Genomic DNA, 15961 nt, shown 5'->3' with positions numbered 1-15961 from the left:
TGTCTATGACTTGAAAGGGAATACGAACGCAGGCATATATCTCATTCATTTTAGATATGGTAAAACTAAACTGCCTTTTCGACAAAGGTAACTGGATACGTCCAAAGCAGGCATTGTGCGCGATTATAAACCAAGGTGAACCCTGGGCCCGGCCTGACGCTGGGCTTGGTGTTCTTCTCTCTCACACACACACACTAATGGCTCGCATTCTATTTTTAGGCCAGAGAATGCGTGTTACCGAATGAAGCCCTTTGACTTTGCGATAACAGCAGGAGACGGGCACGTTTTATTGTTTCATTGTTTGGCTCGCCTACTTGTTGAGTACCGTGTGTATGTGTAACAGCGCGTGTCCGCCGCTTTGCTGAGGGCATTTCCGCGCCTGTGCGGGCCTTGAAAATAATTTGACCATACTTCGCCACGCTGGTCAGTGCGGGTTTTTGAAGGCAGAGAGAGGATATATATGTGGAGTACAAGAATGGGGTTTGCTGCACTGCTCTCAACAACCCACTGCATGGCCCCGCAGCCCTCTGGCAGGTTTTAAAATCCTGTTTAGTTTCGGAGTTATGATAAGACCTGGTGCTCTCCAAGGTCATGTTTTTAGGTCATGTTAACATGTAGTCAAAAAGTTTTAACTGATACTTCACTTGCTGAAATGCCTTAATACATATTTAAACAGCGTTTCACCATAAAACTGACCACAAGGTTAAACTAATCCACACATATTGAGCACTAAGTTAAGACTGCATTGGTGGGCCAGCAAGCATTGCATTACTGTCCACCAGAAAAAAAACGTGAGTGGAAACGATTACTGGGTTAATCTTCTGAAAATTATTTTAATGTTGTCATGAGCTGAATTTCAAAAGTCTCTATGTACGAGATGTGCATTTTTTGTTTTCACTACACTTGGTGAGGCTGCTATCGAGGAGTCGATTGATCGTGGCTGCTGGTGCTGCTGCCGATGACGCCTAACAGTACGCAGACCTGGTAGCACTACAGGAGAGTACGCGATTGACTTTAACATGCATTCCTTCATCTCCACCAGTGTCACCCTCCAGCGTTCCCCTGAACATTCAAGACTACACGATTGGTGTTATTAACTGAACACTGTTTTCATTCAGGGTGGCAGTGGTATAGGATGATTGGCATGGGCGCTGCTGCAAAAAAAACTCAATTGTCACCCTCCCTGTCCAATTCCGACCGCCCAGCCTTCATACCCTGACGTCTGGGCTCCTACAGCCCATGGGCCCCCCGGTGCAGTTGCCCCGCTTACATCAATGGTGGCCAACATGCGGGCCTGCGGGCCCGTGAGGCCCCTCGTGGTGACCTGGTCTAAGTGTGTCTCTGATGATGCGTGGGCTCATGATTAGCGAACAAGCACAATTTAAAGCTTGCGGCCCACCGAGGTGAAGGAGGTCCGCTCACGTGGCCCACTAACTCGTCTGGGTTGCCCGTCACTGGCTCGTACGTTGGATAGCTATGCCACTGCAAGATGGGACTCCTGCTGCTGCAGCTGTTGCTGCTCAGTGAACATGTAATTTGTAATGATCGATGACTATAAATTATAAAGTTGCATTTGCCACTGTTGTCCTCTCATTACGAAGTAACGTTTATGAAATTGAATAAGCGTGTCGGAACTATTACTTCTAATAAATAATTAAAATATGCAAACCACTGCTGGATGAAGGACTCACCACACCATGGCAAGGAGGTTTATTGACCATACTTCATCATGCTGATCAATGCGGATTGTTCAACGGTGTGCCAAGATTATTTAAAAATATAATTTCTCGCTGTTGTTTGTGGTCGAGAAGAAAACTCAGGTCACCGGGTTCATAACGCAGTGTGCTCACCATTGCTCCACATTCGTTCCCCAACAATAATACTGAACAGTATACACTTTTACGAACATAGAACATAGAACCAAGAATATGAATCCCTGCAGTCACGAAAGCTTTAAATCAAAATTTAACCGCCTCTACGGGGAGGGTTTCCACATAACTTTGAGATCCTTCAACAAACTCCGGGATAAGAAGGCTCAGCTGATCGAGTCTCTCACCTTTCTGAAGAGATGCCGCGACTCTGGGGTAATACCAATCGCATTTACACTGACCTCTGCTGCTGTAACTTCTTCTAACGTAAAAAAACTCCACTTTTTTCAAATTTTCTTGCTGTGGTTTTCACACCTGATGATGATTGCTTGTGTTGCAGTCGAAACGTCGTGAGAAATTTTTTATTTTTTATTTTTTTATTTTATTGTTTCCCTTCTACATGACTTTACTGAAAGAACCAAGAATATAGTATGCTTTATTTGCAACTTTCTGTATTAAACGAAATTGTCATGGACTGTATTTGACATTGTATTGGCATGTCTACAAGCTAATGATAACATTTTAAAGTGCTGTGTGTGTCTGGCATTAAAATTCCTTCTTGCCAGTGAGAGCTCATGCTGGTTTTTCTCTCTTACATGAGGGCATCTTAGCTTAACTTGCTCAACCATGGGAAAAGGGAGTTGAGAGGAAGACTTTCAGAAGATTAACCTGGTAATCTTTTCCACCCGTGGTATTTCTGGTATGCAATAATGCAAAGCTTGCTGGTACCAATGCAGCATCAACTGAGCACTCGGCGTGTTCTGCAATATGGTAATTTCACTTTAAAATCAGTTTTGTGGTCGAAAGTTGTTAAAATATACATTCAAGCATTTCACGGAGTGAATTAGGAATCTTGACTACGTGATGGCACACGCCTATAATCTTGACTACGTGATGGCACACGCCTGTAATCTTGACTACGTGATGGCAAACGCCAGTAATCCAGCACTGTGCAGGCAGCGAGAGTTGGCGGATCGCACAAATGTGAAACTCCCTTCCCATGGGTGTCGAGGTGCCCTGGCTTTCCACAAGGCGGTAGAGCAAGTGTATCTCAATCTGCCCCATGTGCATGGGATAGAGTGTTGCCCCCTCACACGCGGTTTTTTTTTAATCTTGGTGCTGCGGTGTCCACCCATATGTAGAAACACTCTCATTGGCTGAAAACGTCTTGACATATACAGAGGACTGCAAAACTTTGGCAATTGTTGGTGCCGGCTCACCGCCTGGGCTGCTGCCTTCACGTTTGTCTGTGGTTCCTCACTGCCTCCGTGCGTTACACCATTGTAAAGCGTTGTGAGATGCAAATTTTCATGAATTGACGCTCTAAAAAAAACTAGACTTGATCTCGGAAGATAAGCATGTTTGAACATGGCTAATGCTTGTATGGGTGACCACCATGCACAAGCAGGTTGCCATAGGGCTGCAGGGCTATGTAGTGGGCCATGAGGGGTAGTGTAGCAAATCCCACGGTTGTACTGTACTCTCCCTCGACATCTATACTCTCCCTGCCTTCACATGGTCACACAACCCTCTACGTGGGGATGCCCCCAGCAGTAGATGGTCAAGATGCCTGCACGTGTAGATGTTACCCATCAAGTAGGCAAGCCAGATGTTAAAAATAAGTGCAGTCTCCTGCACTTATCGCGAAGTTAAGTGCTTGGTTTGGTCGCACGCATTCCCTGGCCTAAAATAGAATGCGAGCGCAAGGGTTGTTTTGACCATACTTCTTCACGCAATCCGTGTGGATGGGGCTACAGGGCCAGTTCAGATATCACTCGCCCCACACAAGCGCTGATCGTGGCTGCCAATCGAGCTCAGGTTACCGGATTCATAGCGCGGTGCGCTGATCACTGCGCCCAATTTCCTTCGTCATCCGATGAATATAGCAAATCCACGTACATTTTCACTTCTCTGCGCATCTGGTATACCACATGTAACACTTATCCGCACATACGATGACTTACATGCTCACTTATCCGCACATACGATGACTTACATGCTCACTTATCCGCACATCCGATGACTTACATGCTCACTTATCCGCACATACGATGACTTACATGCTCACTTATCCGCACATCCGATGACTTACATGCTCACTTATCCGCACATACGATGACTTACATGCTCACTTATCCGCACATACGATGACTTACATGCTCACTTATCCGCACATCCGATGACTTACATGCTCACTTATCCGCACATACGATGACTCGTATGTTCACTTAGGGAACGTCCATAAATGACGTCACGCACCTGGGGGGGGGGGGGGTCAGACATTTGTGACGATGTGTGACGAGGAGGGGGTGGTTTGAGGAATGTGACGTCACATCAAAATGCGCAACTTTAAATAAATATAGACAATACGTTCTACGTAATTAAATCTACTTTTTAATAAATGTTTTCTCCTACAACATCAGAGTGCAGCGCCACATTAAATACGCACTACAATGACAATAGTTTAAAGGGATTTGCAGCATGTTTAATTTTTTTTTGGGGGGGGGGGGTAGCAGAGCTTTGTGACGTCATATTTGAGGGGGGGGTCTGACTTTTTGAGACGCCGTGTGACGAGGGGGGGATCAAAAATCGTCCAAAATCGCGTGACGTCATTTATGGACGGCCCCTTATCCACACATCCGATAACTGACACGCTCACTCATCCGCATATTCATTTATCCGCACTCCCTTCTGGCTGATGTCACCTCCCCACCCTCACCCCACCCCGACAACCCCCCACCGACAATCGGTGCACTTAATCGAGCGCCGAGCCAATTCACCCCAAGGGCGTGGGGTGGAAGCCTCTTGCCGACGCTGCCGAAACCGATCGGACGTCGCGTCCCGATCGAGCATCCATTGCTCACGCCTAGCAAGCGCGGAGTCGGACGGCCAGAGGAGGCAATCGCTGAGCCCCGGGCCTCCAGGTGAGGACGCTGCTGCTGCTGCTGACGCCGCCGCCGTCGCCGCAAGCAGCTTCGTCGTCCTCGCTCGCTCGCTCCGTCCCAACACCTCGTGACGCCATGAGCCTGCCACATTGACGACAACGGGGCAGCAAGCGAGCAAATCGTCGACGGCCGCGAGGACGAGCAGACGCTAGGGCGGCTCGGCATGCGCGGCCCCGCGGGCCAGGGCGCGCCCGAGACCGGGCCCGGCAGCGCGGGCCGGGGTGGCGAGGCCGGCGGCCGCGGCCGCGGCGGCGGCGACGGCGGCGGTGGTGGTGGTGGTGGTGGTGGCCGGGCCCAGGGCGAGGGAGGCGGGCAGCGGTTCCAGGCGAGCGCGGGGGGCTCGTTCGATGTACTCACGCTGGCCGTGGCCCTCAGGCGCATCGAGCAGAGCGCGCGGCCGCTCAGGGACGCGCTCGAGGTTGCCAAGCACATCGTGCGGTACGTGTCGTGTCGGGCTGCGTGTTGTGTGTGTGTGGGGGGCTGTGTGTTGTGTGTGTGTGTGGGGGGCTGCGTGTTGGGGGGGGCTGCGTGTTGTGTGTGTGTGGGGGACTGCGTGTTGTGGGGGTGGGGGGGGCTGTGTGTTGTGTGTGTGGGGGGGGGGGGCTGCGTGTTGTGTGTGTTTGGGGGCTGTGTGTTGGGGGGGGGGGCTGCGTGTTTGTGTGTGGGGGGCTGCGTGTTGTGTGTGTGTGGGGGGCTGCGTGTTGTGTGTGTGGGGTGCTGCGTGTTGTGTGTGTGTGTGTGTGGGGGGGGGCTGCGTGTTGTGTGTGTGTGGGGGCTGTGTGTTGTGTGTGTGTGTGGGGGGCTGCGTGTTGTGTGTGTGTGGGGGGAGCTGTGTGTTGTGTGTGTGGGGGGGGCTGCGTGTTGTGTGTGTGTGGGGGGAGCTGTGTGTTGTGTGTGTGGGGGGGGCTGCGTGTTGTGTGTGTGTGGGGGGGGCTGCGTGTTGTGTGTGTGTGGGGGGGCTGCGTGTTGTGTGTGTGGGGGGGGGCTGTGTGTTGTGTGTGGGGGGGGGGGGCTGTGTGTTGTGTGTGTGTGTGGGGGGCTGCGTGTTGTGTGTGTGTGTGTGGGGGGCTGCGTGTTGTGGGGGGGGGGGGCTGCGTGTTGTGGGGGGGGGGGCTGCGTGTTGTGTGTGTGGCTGCGTGTTGTGTGTGTGTGGGGGGGGCTGCGTGTTGTGTGTGTGTGGGGGGGGGGCTGCGTGTTGTGTGTGTGTGTGTGGGGGGGCTGCGTGTTGTGTGTGTGTGTGTGTGGGGGGGCTGCGTGTTGTGTGTGTGTGTGGGGGGGCTGCGTGTTGTGTGTGTGTGTGTGGGGGGCTGCGTGTTGTGTGTGTGGGGGGCTGCGTGTTGTGTGTGTGTGGCTGCGTGTTGTGTGTGTGGGGGGGGCTGCGTGTTGTGTGTGTGGGGAGCTGCGTGTTGTGTGTGTGGGGGGGCTGCGTGTTGTGTGGGGGGGGCTTCGTGTTGTGTGTGTGTGGGGGGCTGCGTGTTGTGTGTGTGGGGGGCTGCGTGTTGTGTGTGTGTGTGGGGGCTGCGTGTTGTGTGTGTGTGTGGGGTCTGCGTGTTGTGTGTGTGTGGGGTCTGCGTGTTGTGTGTGTGTGGGGTCTGCGTGTTGTGTGTGTGTGTGTGGGGGGCTGCGTGTTGTGTGTGTGTGTGGGGTCTGCGTGTTGTGTGTGTGTGTGTGGGGTCTGCGTGTTGTGTGTGTGTGTGTGGGGGGCTGCGTGTTGTGTGTGTGTGTGGGGTCTGCGTGTTGTGTGTGTGTGTGTGGGGGGCTGCGTGTTGTGTGTGTGTGTGTGGGGGGCTGCGTGTTGTGTGTGTGTGTGTGGGGGGCTGCGTGTTGTGTGTGTGTGTGTGGGGGGCTGCGTGTTGTGTGTGTGTGTGGGGGGCTGCGTGTTGTGTGTGTGGGGGGGGCTGCGTGTTGTGTGTGTGTGTGGGGGGGGCTGCGTGTTGTGTGTGTGTGTGGGGGGCTGCGTGTTGTGTGTGTGTGTGGGGGGCTGCGTGTTGTGTGTGTGTGTGGGGGGCTGCGTGTTGTGTGTGTGTGGGGGGGGCTGCGTGTTGTGTGTGTGTGTGGGGGGCTGCGTGTTGTGTGTGTGGGGGGCTGCGTGTTGTGTGTGTGGGGGGGGGGGGGCTGTGTGTGTGGGGGGGGGGCTGCGTGTTGTGTGTGTGTATGGGGGGGGGCTGCGTGTTGTGTGTGTGTGTGTGTGGGGGGCTGCGTGTTGTGTGTGTGTGTGTGGGGGGCTGCGTGTTGTGTGTGTGTGGGGGGCTGCGTGTTGTGTGTGTGTGTGTGGGGGGCTGCGTGTTGTGTGTGTGTGTGTGGGGGGCTGCGTGTTGTGTGTGTGTGTGTGGGGGGCTGCGTGTTGTGTGTGTGTGTGTTGGGGGCTGCGTGTTGTGTGTGTGGGGGGCTGCGTGTTGTGTGTGTGTGTGTGGGGGGGCTGCGTGTTGTGTGTGTGTGTGTGGGGGGGGCTGCGTGTTGTGTGTGTGTGGGGGGCTGCGTGTTGTGTGTGTGTGTGTGGGGTCTGCGTGTTGTGTGTGTGTGTGTGGGGGGCTGCGTGTTTTGTGTGTGTGTGTGTGGGGGGGCTGCGTGTTGTGTGTGTGTGTGTGTGGGGGGGCTGCGTGTTGTGTGTGTGGGGGGCTGCGTGTTGTGTGTGTGGGGGGCTGCGTGTTGTGTGTGTGGGGGGCTGCGTGTTGTGTGTGTGTGGGGGGCTGCGTGTTGTGTGTGTGTGGCTGCGTGTTGTGTGTGTGGGGGGGGGCTGCGTGTTGTGTGTGTGGGGAGCTGCGTGTTGTGTGTGTGTGGCTGCGTGTTGTGTGTGTGGGGGGGGCTGCGTGTTGTGTGTGTGGGGGGGGCTGCGTGTTGTGTGTGTGGGGGGGGCTGCGTGTTGTGTGTGTGGGGGGGGCTGCGTGTTGTGTGTGTGGGGGGGGCTGCGTGTTGTGTGTGTGGGGAGCTGCGTGTTGTGTGTGTGGGGGGGGCTGCGTGTTGTGTGGGGGGGGGCTTCGTGTTGTGTGTGTGTTTAGGTGGCTGCGTGTTGTGTGTGTGGGGGGCTGCGTGTTGTGTGGGGGGGGGGGGGCTGCGTGTTGTGTGGGGGGGCTGCGTGTTGTGTGTGTGTGGGGGGCTGCGTGTTGTGTGTGTGGGGGGCTGCGTGTTGTGTGTGTGTGTGTGTGGGGTCTGCGTGTTGTGTGTGTGTGTGTGGGGTCTGCGTGTTGTGTGTGTGTGTGTGGGGGGCTGCGTGTTGTGTGTGTGTGTGTGTGGGGGGCTGCGTGTTGTGTGTGTGTGTGTGGGGCTGCGTGTTGTGTGTGTGGGGGGGGGCTGCGTGTTGTGTGTGTGTGTGTGGGGGGGGGCTGCGTGTTGTGTGTGTGTGTGGGGGGCTGCGTGTTGTGTGTGTGTGTGGGGGGCTGCGTGTTGTGTGTGTGTGTGGGGGGCTGCGTGTTGTGTGTGTGGGGGGGGGCTGTGTGTGTGGGGGGGGGCTGCGTGTTGTGTGTGTGTGTGGGGGGGGGCTGCGTGTTGTGTGTGTGTGTGGGGGGGGGCTGCGTGTTGTGTGTGTGTGTGTGTGGGGGGCTGCGTGTTGTGTGTGTGTGGGGGGCTGCGTGTTGTGTGTGTGTGGGGGGCTGCGTGTTGTGTGTGTGTGGGGGGCTGCGTGTTGTGTGTGTGTGTGTGGGGGGCTGCGTGTTGTGTGTGTGTGTGGGGGGCTGCGTGTTGTGTGTGTGTGTGGGGGGCTGCGTGTTGTGTGTGTGTGTGTGTGGGGGGCTGCGTGTTGTGTGTGTGTGTGTGTGGGGGGCTGCGTGTTGTGTGTGTGTGTGTGGGGGGCTGCGTGTTGTGTGTGTGTTGGGGGCTGCGTGTTGTGTGTGTGGGGGGCTGCGTGTTGTGTGTGTGTGTGTGTGGGGGGGCTGCGTGTTGTGTGTGTGTGTGTGGGGGGGGCTGCGTGTTGTGTGTGTGTGTGGGGGGCTGCGTGTTGTGTGTGTGTGTGGGGGGCTGCGTGTTGTATGTGTGTGTGTGGGGGGCTGCGTGTTGTGTGTGTGTGTGTGTGGGGGGCTGCGTGTTGTGTGTGTGTGTGTGTGGGGGGCTGCGTGTTGTGTGTGTGTGTGTGGGGGGGGCTGCGTGTTGTGTGTGTGTGTGGGGGGCTGCGTGTTGTGTGTGTGTGTGTGGGGGGCTGCGTGTTGTGTGTGTGTGTGGGGGGCTGCGTGTTGTGTGTGTAGGGGCTGGCGTGGTGCTGGCCACCCCCCCCCCCCTCGTGTGCCGTGCCGGCCTTAATAGGTGCTCGCTAACAGCACTTGCCCCAACAGCCTGTTTCAAAGGCTATACGCGGGGAGGTCTTTGTATTTTGGCGGGCTGTGTGGTTGGTGGTGGTGGGGAGCAAACCTGTAAGACCTGGGTCTGTTCCGTGACCTGTCAGCGACCCTCAATGTACACCTAGCCTGGTACAAGCGTTGAGTTGACGTCGTCGTCACTTAGAAGTGAATGGCGGCTGTTGTGGTGGGGGGTGCGCTATGTATATGTGGGGGGCAGTGGTTGTGGGGGGCTGCGTGTGTGTTGTCTGTGTGGGTGCTGGGGGATGGGGGGGTGCGGTTGTGTGTGGGGGGCTCTGCGTATGTCGTACTGTGGTAGTGGGGGGCAGCGTGTGCTTGGCTGTATGTGTGGGGGGGGGGGAGCTCTATGTCGTACTGTGGTGGTGTTGGTGGGGGGCAGTGTGCTTGGCTGTATGTGTGTGTGGGGGGGGCTCTCTATGTCGTACTGTGGTGGTGGTAGTGGGGGGCAGTGTGTGCTTGGCTGTGTGTGTGGGGGGGGGCTCTATGTCGTACTGTGGTGGTGGTGGTGGGGGGCAGTGTGCTTGGCTGTATGTGTGTGCAGCTCCATGTGTATGTGGGTGGAGGGGGAATGTGTGGCGTGTGGCGGCAATGGAAGGTGCAGCAGTTGTTAATGTGTTGATGCACGTGTGCAGTGTGGGTAGGTGGGAAGCGGTAGTGTAGTGGTTAGTGCAAAGCGCAACCAACCTCTGCGACCCGAGTTAAAGTCCGCTCACGGTTAACACCAGTGACGACAAGCTGGACCGGTCATGGGCCTCCCCTAGGTCGACTCAGCCTCAAATGAGTACCTGGTGCTGTGTGTAGTAAACATCGCCACTGAGGAGACAAAGGCGGCCGGGCGTGGTGTTGACCACCCACCCCGTCGTGTGCCGTCATAGGTGCTCACTAACAGCACTTGCCCCAAAAGTCTGTTAAGGCTATACGGGGGATCTTTGTCTTAGGTGTAGAAGTGTTAAGTGCGTGTATTTATGTGTACATCTGCCAGTCATCTGAGAGTCCGTTAACCCATAACCCTTGGGTCTGCCCTGTGACCTGCCATCGAGCCGTCGACACTTCACGTGGCCTCAAAGTGCACCTAGCCTGGTACAGTCGCCGTGGTGACGCAACGCAGTGGCGAACGGTGAGCAGCGGTGCAGTTGGTAGCGCTCTGTGCTACGAATCTGGTAAACTGGGTTTGATTCCTGGCCATAGGCAGCAATGGTGGCGAGTAGTATCTTAACTTGTCCTCGGCATCTTATAGATCAGCCCACCCTTAAATGAGCGCCTCCTGTTGAGGTGCGTCAGCATCCGCACCGGAGAGACAAAGATAGCCTGCATTGATGCGGACCACACTATCGCCTCGTGTGCAAATTGGCAGTTAAAAGGTGCTCACTAACAATTTACCCCATATAGTCTGAAAGACTAAATTGAATATCTTGTTGTTTATTGGGCTTCATCGTGCACCTAGCCTAGCATAAGCGCTCTGATGATGTCACCACCACTTGGTAGCAAATGCTCCTGCATCTTCCCGTCACTCCAGTCGGTGAACCCATAATACCTGCATTGTGATGTGCCAGAGAGGCTTTTTTGCCATTCCACAAGATCTCAAAGTGCACCTGGCACAAGCACGGTTTTGAGGTCAGCGCCATTTGTTGCTATGCACCTAGCCTGGCACAAGTGCCGTAGTGATTTCACTTTCGCTGAGTGGTAAACGGCATTGCTATTTTACATTAAACTTGATCGGAAATGGTGGCGGAATGGTTGGCTCACCACCGCATTATGATCCTGGTAACATGGGTTCGATTACTGGCCATGAACCTCAGTGTTAATTATATTTACCTGGCATGGGTAAATAAATTTCCATGCCATGCTGGCCTTAATTAATGCTTGCACACAACCTTACCGACAATTAAATGTGTTGAGTTTACAAACATGAAACCTTTTGATTCAAAGCTTTCGTGACTGCAGGGATTCATATTCTTGGTTCTTTCGGTAAAGTCACGTAGAAGGGAAACAATAAAATAATACGTGACTTTACCGAAAGAACCAATAATATAAACATGAAACCGTAAAGAACACAGTCCAGGAATGACAGTACGTAAATATATAGGTAATATTTTCAAGAATAAGTGGTTGTGTGGCAATGTCATTCTCCAGAGACCAAATATGACAAATAACTTGCAAATACAAAAAATGTGTGGAAAAGATTGTCCGTGCAAGACGAAGGTTAACCAAGCCAAACCCTTGCCGATGAATATCAAGAGCCCCCATGGCTTCTCGCCCAGTTTAAAGGTTTTACTTCCTGTAATCAGTAGAGCAGCAGTGAGCAAGGTCATTCGTGAAAATAATAGTAGATATACAAATTCCTCCATACATTTTCTGTCAATATACTGAATTGACACGAGTTACATTTGGACTGCCACATACTGATTCTATATGCACACACACCCCCTTAAGAATCTGGATGTTGTAGTATGGAGCCAGCAATGTCCCCAACACAAAGCATGATGAATGTTTTTGCAGTAGCCTTTACTTGATTCACATTTTAGAACCGTTTTTTCAGCAATTTAGCTTCTTCATCAAGTCACGATAAATAGGAATGCCACTTCCCCTTAAAAATGTGCTTCTTTTTAAGAAATCCCCTTCATAATACGTTCTACTAAGAATGTGTTGCAATGTGTTGCATTTAATAAATATAAATGTTGCCTTTCGGTTATACTGTATTTTATTGTGGATTTTTTTTAAAAAATAAGTCATTGCCATTTGTTCTCTTGTAAATGCATGCAATAAAAAATCAAACAAAATTTCGTAAAAAAATAATATTAAATAATTTTACTACAGTAATTGTGTGTGGAGCCCGTGGTGCAGTGGTTTGCACACTGTTCCATAAACCCAGCGATCAGAGTTTGATTTGCAGCCACAGCGACCAACATAATAGGTGAATTATATCTGAACCAGTCCTAGCCCCCTCACCACTGACCAACGTGGTGAAGTATGGTCAAACAACCTCAACCATCACGGGGAGGCCTTCAACTAGCAGCGCATTGACAAACTAGCTCTAAATTAATTCCTTCAGTTCTACCGTACATTGATCACTGTACAAGTACTGGTAGAAGTAAATCGTTAAAATGGCACAAAAACAGGATTCCAGCCATCTACGTGTAAGAGTCGATGGCTGTCTGCGAGGCAAATATGAATGCGTCCAGAGTATGTGGTGTCCTTTCCTGTTTCCTGTTGCCATGTTTCTTTTGGGAGTAACTTGGCGACTGGTTTTCACTTCACCGGGAGAGGTTGGACATGTGCGATGGAAACCATATAAATGTGTAGGGTTGTTACTTTTCGTTTGATAGCAGCCCTACAGGCTTCTTGTACATGCTTAGAGTTCCATGAGGTTTTGTGCAAATGCAAGGTTTTTCGCCTTGAATGCTTTCTTTGTTACATTTTTTGTAACTTCCTCATCTTCGAAGATGTTTGTCATTTCGAAAATGCCTCGTCTCACCGAATGGAGTTTTTTCAGGAAGTAATTTGGGGCTTCAAGTATAATACAGTACCGTACTTAAAAAATATTATTTATTGAGTGTGTGATGTAATTAATAATATTCTAGAAGGGGCTATAAAGTTGTCGAATCTTTTCTTACAACTAGAAATATCTGAAACACCACACAATTCCAAGTTTATTCAATTTAAAAAAAATAGTTTACAGCTCCTTGTAAAGGCACTGTTGGATGAGGCACCTCCTTTGCCAGTGCAGACTATGAATAAGGTTTATTTGACCATACTTCACTACGATGGTCATTGTTGGGTGGTGAAAGGGGTGGACAGATTTCCAATACATTTCACGTCACTTTCCATTGATGTTCGCCGTGGTTGGGAATTTGACACAGGCTGCAGGGTTATTAGCACAGTGCCACCAATCGCTGCACCACCCCTCCACCCTTTGAATATTAGGCGACAAAAGTTATGGACTGGAAGTTGACTGGTTTTACTCGTTGGGCAGGGTCAGCATAAATGTATAATTGGGTTTACGTTTCTTACTAAACATTTACAACTATGCTACTGTATCTCCATCATCAATGAACCAAGTAACTCACTTGCCGTGGAGTGACACTCAAAGCCGAACGGAAAGAGGAATCCCACTTCCGGTTACGCACAAACATATATTTACTCACCTTTATTTTTTATGATTTGTTGAACGAGTCTGCTTAGGTTGCTTCTTGTATTTTACCTGTTTTTGTTGTGGTGCATTGCAGAAGTTTCATTCCAGCCGCATTAACATAATCAACAGGAAAAGGATTTACAATTTCACGGGTTACCTTTTGGGGTTAGATGTTTCCTTCAGATTGGTTCTTGTGACCCAAATTCTGTAGTGGCAGTGAAGATTAACGCCGCACTGCTGCAGTAGACTGCATCGCACCCTTTTCGAAAATGGAAAAAGCCAATAAATTCAATGTACAACACTGTGTACAGTACAACATAATTGTGGTCAACATTTCGATTAAAGATGAGTCTCTTTCCTTCCCAAGCCACGAGTTTTACGAAGCAATTTGCCCCGAACGTAAATCAAGTTAGGCGTTACAATTCACTGGTTTAGCTGCACAGTGTGGAGCAATTACACTGGCGGAAAACGTGCGACTCATTGCTAAACTTGGGGTATTCGGTGTTTGTTAACAGCTGTGTAACACAGGCATGCTGCATTTTTTCACGCGTTGCTTTAGAAAAAAATATTTTGCTTGTCAGATTTTTTAACTTGGTGCATTTTTTGGTATGCACCTACGCAAACAAGCGTGTGAAGTAATCCATCGAGCTAATGCGCTTTACGTGAATCTTTCCGTTATTTTATACACTTTTGCGGTTGCAGTGTGTACACAAATATTTAGGTCTTGTCGCTTGAGATTTTGAATGGTCATCGGTTCCAATGTGTATGTTCTTTAGCATACGTTTGCAGTTCATATAAAAAAAAATATCGAGTTTGCCACAGCATATGACGGCAGTGACATTCACATGATTGTGTGCCGACTGGTTTCAGTGAATGCTCTGCTGCTGTGTTAATAGCTTCTTCTGTTTAGGTTTTTTTCCCCTTCTGAAGTCATGCAGTGAGAATAATTGTTTCTTGTTCAATGGAATATTGTGAACTTTACTCATTGTCCGCAGGAGTCTGACGGGGGGTTGGGGGGTGTATTTACCCATCCGTTTTTTTTGTCAAATCTGTGTGCAGGAAAGTAAATTTCCCTGAGCACAGTGTGCACACAGACTCACCTACCTACTACCTACCTGTGCCTTACCCATTGATCCTACCTCGTGTGAACCCAGCAATGTATGCGCGAGGCTTATCAGGATGAAGTTCAGTGTTTTATATCGTTTGTCTTATGTCACTGCAGCAGAAGTGTGCTGAAGCAGTCAACACCAACATTGTGTGTCACCTTCTCTTCCGCTGTCTGCTGCTGTCCACCTCTCATGAGTTATCATATTGCAGCGTGCCCATTTCCACTTGAATTATTTTGCTTTAACAGAAGCATCATAGGTGATCCTTTTTGTCCCTTATATCTTTGTTCCTTAATCTACTTTATCGATTTGCTTCTAACAAACCGCTTTCCATTGAGCTTTGGCGAAGATCAATGAGCTCAAGATAAATATGAGCAAACAAAAGTCATGTTACATCAATCAAGGTGTCTGTTGGAGGGAAGTGACTTGAAAACACAGTATGTGTACCTAGGGAATTTATTTAAGGCGGTCAGTGAAGACAATTGTGAAATGAAGAGGTGTGCAAAAGCAGGTTAGAGTGACTTTATAATGAAAATACTTTATCTTGGATAGCAATACACCCATATGCCTAAAGAAGTATATTTTTCAATCGGTGAGTATTACCTGTTATGTTGAACTTCTTTCACATTATACATAGCCAACCGTGCTAATCGGAGGTGCGGGATCCCCAAAGAAAATTGTGTTGACGTTTGTTGGTCCCATTCACCAGGGGAAATCGGTAGAGCTCCATTCCACAGCCAATCTGCACCAAGCCCAACGCTGACATATGGATCAGAAACATAGACATTGGCTAAGGAAACGGAACAAGTGTTCAAAAGTGCCCTAGTAAGCATGAAAACTAGCATCATTGGAATTACAGGAATGGTTAAGCAGAGTATTATGCGGATCAGAGAACAAAAGCAGAATGGAGACATAACGACAGAACACGTCACTAGAAGGTGTGACGGCTGCTGGTCGAGATGGCGATGGAGTGGCATCCCAAGGATAGAGACGAATTGCTGCATCGTGAGACCGTGAGGAATGTCCACATGCGGAGGTTTTCATCCACAAGTGGATTGAGCCTGGCTAATGGTGAGAATGATCCAGTATTCTATAGTGTTACACATTGAATGGATTTAGTTGCAAAGTAATGTGTGATAAGTTTAGACGTTTTGTTTGTCTTTTCCCAATTAATAATCCAACCGATGTTTTGCATCGTGTCATCAAATGAAGTTTAAATTGTTAATTCCCACGGAGCAATAAATCATCACCCTGTATTTAGAGTTCCCTTAAAGTGAGCTCCTGTCTATACTTGATTTTCTGGTCTTTACCATGTGCACTGCTGTCGAAAATGTGTCCAAAAGCAAGGAAATGTATTTATTTTTTATTCTCAGAACAAGTTTTGGCAGATTTTATTGCCGGATTACATTTTTGTGGAGTACTCGGTGACCCGACAAGCGAGCATCTCGCTCGGCTTGAGAATATGTTCTTTGGTTCTTTCGGCAAAGTCACGTAGATAGAAAAATTAATAATAAAAAAGAAAGTGAAACCTGAATTTGAACCTAATTTCTCAGCGTCGTTAGCTTAGCGCTCTGAAATTGTAAATGTTGTAGTAGTAAAAATGTTGTAGTAGGTTTACTCT

At 50.2% G+C, this 15961-nt stretch overlaps 1 protein-coding gene across 2 annotated transcripts in view; it reads left to right on the top strand.

Annotated features, from left to right (window-relative positions):
- The first annotated feature begins 4597 nt into the window (after positions 1–4597).
- Positions 4598–15961, top strand: part of ZFYVE27 (zinc finger FYVE-type containing 27) — a 54271-nt gene continuing 42907 nt past the window's right edge. Inside the window, exon 1 of one of the 2 annotated variants that reach the window (XM_032952115.2) lies at positions 4598–5251. In XM_032952115.2, the coding sequence (XP_032808006.2) occupies positions 4977–5251 (275 nt within the window). In that variant the 5' untranslated portion in view covers positions 4598–4976. The remainder of the gene's footprint in view (positions 5252–15961) is intronic. The other variant, XM_032952116.2, reaches the window with a different exon arrangement.

The sequence above is a fragment of the Petromyzon marinus genome, chromosome 11 (assembly GCF_048934315.1).
Source record: "Petromyzon marinus isolate PM22_M1 ecotype Great Lakes invasive population chromosome 11, UKy_Petmar_22M1.pri1.0, whole genome shotgun sequence".
NCBI classification, from domain to species: domain Eukaryota; kingdom Metazoa; phylum Chordata; class Hyperoartia; order Petromyzontiformes; family Petromyzontidae; genus Petromyzon; species Petromyzon marinus.
This window is presented reverse-complemented; position numbering and strand designations above follow the sequence as displayed.